General features: G+C 40.9%; 1 protein-coding gene across 1 annotated transcript in view; it reads right to left on the reverse strand.

Moving 5' to 3' along the window:
* Nucleotides 1-613: 613 nt before the first annotated feature.
* The window catches only part of BRCC3 (BRCA1/BRCA2-containing complex subunit 3), a 17595-nt gene continuing 13681 nt past the window's right edge, over nt 614-4527 (reverse strand). The window contains exons 6-7 of the mRNA XM_007467351.1: nt 2355-2443; nt 614-673 (exon numbers count right to left, since the gene is read on the reverse strand). Coding sequence (XP_007467413.1) covers nt 614-673; nt 2355-2443 — 149 coding nt within the window. The remainder of the gene's footprint in view (nt 674-2354; nt 2444-4527) is intronic.

A 4527-nucleotide genomic window follows, 5' to 3' on the forward strand; every position in this document is an offset into this window, starting at 1 on the left:
CAAACAATGCTATCATAATAAATTGACAAATATTATAAGAAAAAACTTTAAGGCATTCTTTGTTTCTGTCTCCCAATTAGATAATGAACTTGGCTTTCTCTCTGCCTCCTTGGTGCCTACCATGGTGCTTGGCATACAGTAGTTACTGTATTTGCTAATTTAGGTTGAACTGAATTTAAATGAGGAAACTAAGCTATGCAAACATTTAAATGAGATACTGTAATTCTAAAATCAAGTTTATGGCACAACAAAGACAAGAGCTTATACAAATCTATAAGACTCTGCACACTCAGTCTTTGTTTTACAATTCATCAGAGACAGGGAAAGTAACAGTGCAACTCAGTTTAGAATAATGCAGGAAAGGAAATGTGGGACAGGGCTGTGGTGATGTAACTGCAATGAACAGATTCCTTGCTTATATGATCCTAGCTTTCTAGATCCCTGATATCCAAGATGCTAAAGAGATTCTAATTCCTCACAGAGATGTTCACATGTATAAGCAGACTATAGAATTCTTAGTGTCTTACTAATGAGAAAAATAAAATGAAATAAAACAATCAATTCCCTGGACTGGAGATTAACCCACCAATACATACATATATCTCTGTCATACTTACTCTGAGCTCTTTTGGGCCTGTATGGACTGAAAGCAAGTGTAGAGTACCCGTCCAGTCTAAAAAAAGAAAGAAAAAAGAAAAAAAGAAAGGTCACACAGAGGATTAATATTGAAAGAGGTATAGCAATTTAGTGGACTCTAACCTAAAACTCAAAGGCCCCTCTGGGAGTGGAAGGTTAGAAGAGACTCCAAAGATAGACTATATGCATAAATCAGTTTCTGTAAGAAGGATCAAATACTCAGTCAAGGGCTTCCCTGGTGGCGCAGTGGTTGAGAGTCCGCCTGCCGATGCAGGGGACACAGGTTCGTGCCCCGGTCCGGGAAGATCCCACATGCCGCGGAGCGGCTGGGCCCGTGAGCCATGGCCGCTGAGCCTGCGCGTCTGGAACCTGTGCTCCGCAACGGGAGAGGCCACAGCAGTGAGAGGCCCGCATACCGCAAAAAAAACCAAAAATACTCAGTCAACATGAGATGTGGCCACAATCAAACATCCACTCGTGTGACAGCAGAGAATTGCTCACAAACATGAGAACCAAGAAACTAAGAATGAGACCATTCAAACTCCTTTTTTGGAAGCTGACAAACTCATGCAGCAACTATTTATAATGACAATAAATTTATGATGACAAAGCCAGAAGCATTTCAAATGAAGTATGAAGTTCAAGATAGTAAACTTTAATGTTTTCAGAAAAGAGTGATTTTATGAAGAATATTCATTATTAACATAGATTCTGAGAATATAACTAATGTACTAAACAATAGGAGGACACACTTGGTAAATCAGCAAAATTCATACTTGCAGTGTTAAATTTTCTTTTTGTTTGAAGTGACACATAGTAAAACCTCTTGATCTGACTGTAAAATTCAAACAGAAGCACTCTAAATATAGAATAGCAAGACTAGCCATTGATTGAGCTGCTTAACTTCTCTGAGTTTCGGTTTGCTTATCCATAAAAATTGATAATAATAATCCTCACAGGTTGCTGTCAGGGTTCGAGTATTTTTATGTAAAACACCTAAAGAGTAAGTGCCATACAATACGTGATAAATGGTAGCACTTGTTACTGTTATTAGCCTCCACTCCTACCACCGTGGTCAAACATCCATCATCTCTTTCCTAGATTACTACAGTTGCTTCCTAACTGGTTTCACAGACGCCATGGACTCTGCACCCCCTCCCTCCCTGTCCCCCCAGCCCCACCCCCAGTTATCTTCCAGACCTCACTGTAGGATGACCACATGAGTTACCATGCAAAGAGTTACCATGGTACCATGGTACCAACGTACCATGTCCTGGTTACCATGTTACCAGGACACTTTCAAGAAGGAAAGGTGCTAACTGAATAGGAGACTGGGACAATGGGTGGAACTGGGACTGACAGAGGCAAGCTGGGACATGTAGCCATGTTCTGCCTCACTCTGCTGCAGCCACACTGACTTCCTCGATGTCCCCTAAACATGCCACACTCACCTCAGGGTCTTTTCACTGGCTATTTCCTCTGCCTGGAACGCTCTTCCTCTTCCCCCAAGAAATCCACAAGACTTGCTCCCTCACTTTCTTCAGGTCCTGACTCAATGACCCTTCTCATTGAAACCTTCCCTGGCCACCCTATTAAAATTGCAAAAAGATTTTTCTCTATTCTCTGTGTCTGTGTGTTTATACACACACGCATGCGCATGTGCACACACACACACACATAGACACACACACACACACACACACACACACACACAATACCTTTGTATTTTTATCTTCTATGAAACAGGAAAATATAAGTCCTACAAAGCCTTGATCCATCATCTGGTACATGGCTTGTGTACGAACATCTGCAAATAAACAAAAATAAAAATCTGCTGTTAAACCCTATCTCCCAGACATGAAAATATAAAGATAACAGCAGCATACAATCCTCGCGGGATTCAGATTCTAAAGGCAGAACAGGGGTACATCCTAACGACAATATTATTGTCAAAGTATAAACATTTTACTAGGTTAGGGAAATACTACAGGAGTCGGCAATTAAATAATAAAATTTATTACTAATTCTAGGCTGCCTAGCCCACAACTAGCCCTGCTATGAAATGTAGCATAGAAAGAAAAAAATGGAAAGCCTATTATCCCAAGAACACCTGATAATTTCTTCCAGGAGGACTCCAAAAGAAAGGAAGGCATTCGAAGGAGACAGCAAGATTTCTTAGAATAAGCCTTTTGATGGACAGCTTCTAGGGAAGTGAATATATTAGACTTGATACTAAAGAATGGCAGTGTAGAACTATCACAGAGGAAACTATTGTATACAAGTGACTAAAACAGAATTAAATACTACATTCTAGGGAACAGAAACAAAATCTCACTAAATGGTTCTACAATTTTTGAAAAGGAAATCATAGACAAGCACCAAGTAACATTTGAAAGGATTAGTTAAAAGATTACCAAAAACTGAACAGAGGCAAAGTTTAAAGATGTGGAGTACTCAGACCATTACTTATGGATACAAAAGATCTGGTATTACAACAAAACAGTGCACAGCATGGTTTGGTCCGGTGACTTATGCCCAGTTAGCTTGTTCTATATGTTCTTAAACATACTTCGCATTGATCTGGATTTTGGGACTTCTACCCAATATATTCCTAAGTAAAGAGTAAGGCCCAACAGTACCCAGCAAAGAGTATGAGAAAAATACTGGCTGAAACAGTTGGTGAAAATAAACAGCACTGTTTGAATGATCTCTGTACCTGCTATATGACCTTGGTAAAAATTTTAATACCTCTAAGCCTATTTCCTCATCAGTTAAATAAGGATAAACATCATCCGTACTTTTTCAGGGTTTTGTATTTTAAAAGCTGCCAGATGTTTTTAGCACAATGCCTAGCACATCAGAGGTACTTCATAATAATTCATTACGTTTCGTTCCATCCACAACCATTGTTGATGAACTGCTGAATCTGAAATGGATTAGTATCCATACTGTGCCACCCAAAGTGCTTCTGTCAAAATCGCCAATGATGCATTTTTGGTTCTCAATTTACCCGATTGCTCCCTCTTTGAAACACTATCTTCACTTGGCCTCACGTTCCCACTCTTCTCATCTCTGTCCTCTTAACTTCCCGGCTGCTCTTTTCCAGTCTCTTGCTGGATCCTTCCCATCTTTCCATCCTCGAAATACTGGCACGCCCAGGGCTCTGTCTTCAGCCATTTTCTCTTCTCCATCTACACTTACTCCCTGGGGGAGTTCATTTAGTTCCACGACTTCAAATCTCATCTCTATACTGGCCACTCCCAACTCCTACTCAATAAACTCTAGTTCCAGTCTTCTACCCAAACTGCCTTATCATATATCCAATTGTGTACCTGACAGACTTGGTTGTCTTAACACTGTGCTCCTCAGGGCAGTAGGTCCATGAACTATTTGTTACCTGTTCACAAGGAGACAAGAGCTTGAGCTGGAATGGAAATTAATGCTCTGCTTCCTTCAATGACGAAGTCTTAAGGAAAATGTAAGCTGAACTAAACAATATGCTAAGTTGACATAGATGATTTTTTTTTTTTTTTGGCCATGCCAAGCTGCTTGCAGGATCTCAGTTCCCTGACTAGGGACTGAACCCGGGCCACAGCAGTGAAGGCCCAGAATCTTAACCACTAGGCCACCAGGGGACTCCCAACATGGAGGATTTATGTTTGGTGTAGGCTCCTTATCAAATTGGTCACAGACCAAAGCCAGGCTAGGTGAGCATCACTTGCCTACCAGACATTTGAAACTCAACATGTCCAAAAGCACACACTTGATTTCCTCCACAAAATCTCCTACTCCCAAAGCCACACTGGCTCTTCTGCTTTTCCTCAAATATTCCAGGCATGCTCCTCCTCAGGGCCTTTGCACTGGCTATTCCTCTCTGCCTGGGACGCTCTT

Source organism: Lipotes vexillifer, unplaced genomic scaffold, assembly GCF_000442215.2.
Source record: "Lipotes vexillifer unplaced genomic scaffold, Lipotes_vexillifer_v1.1 scaffold2385, whole genome shotgun sequence".
Classification (NCBI taxonomy): Eukaryota; Metazoa; Chordata; class Mammalia; order Artiodactyla; family Lipotidae; genus Lipotes; species Lipotes vexillifer.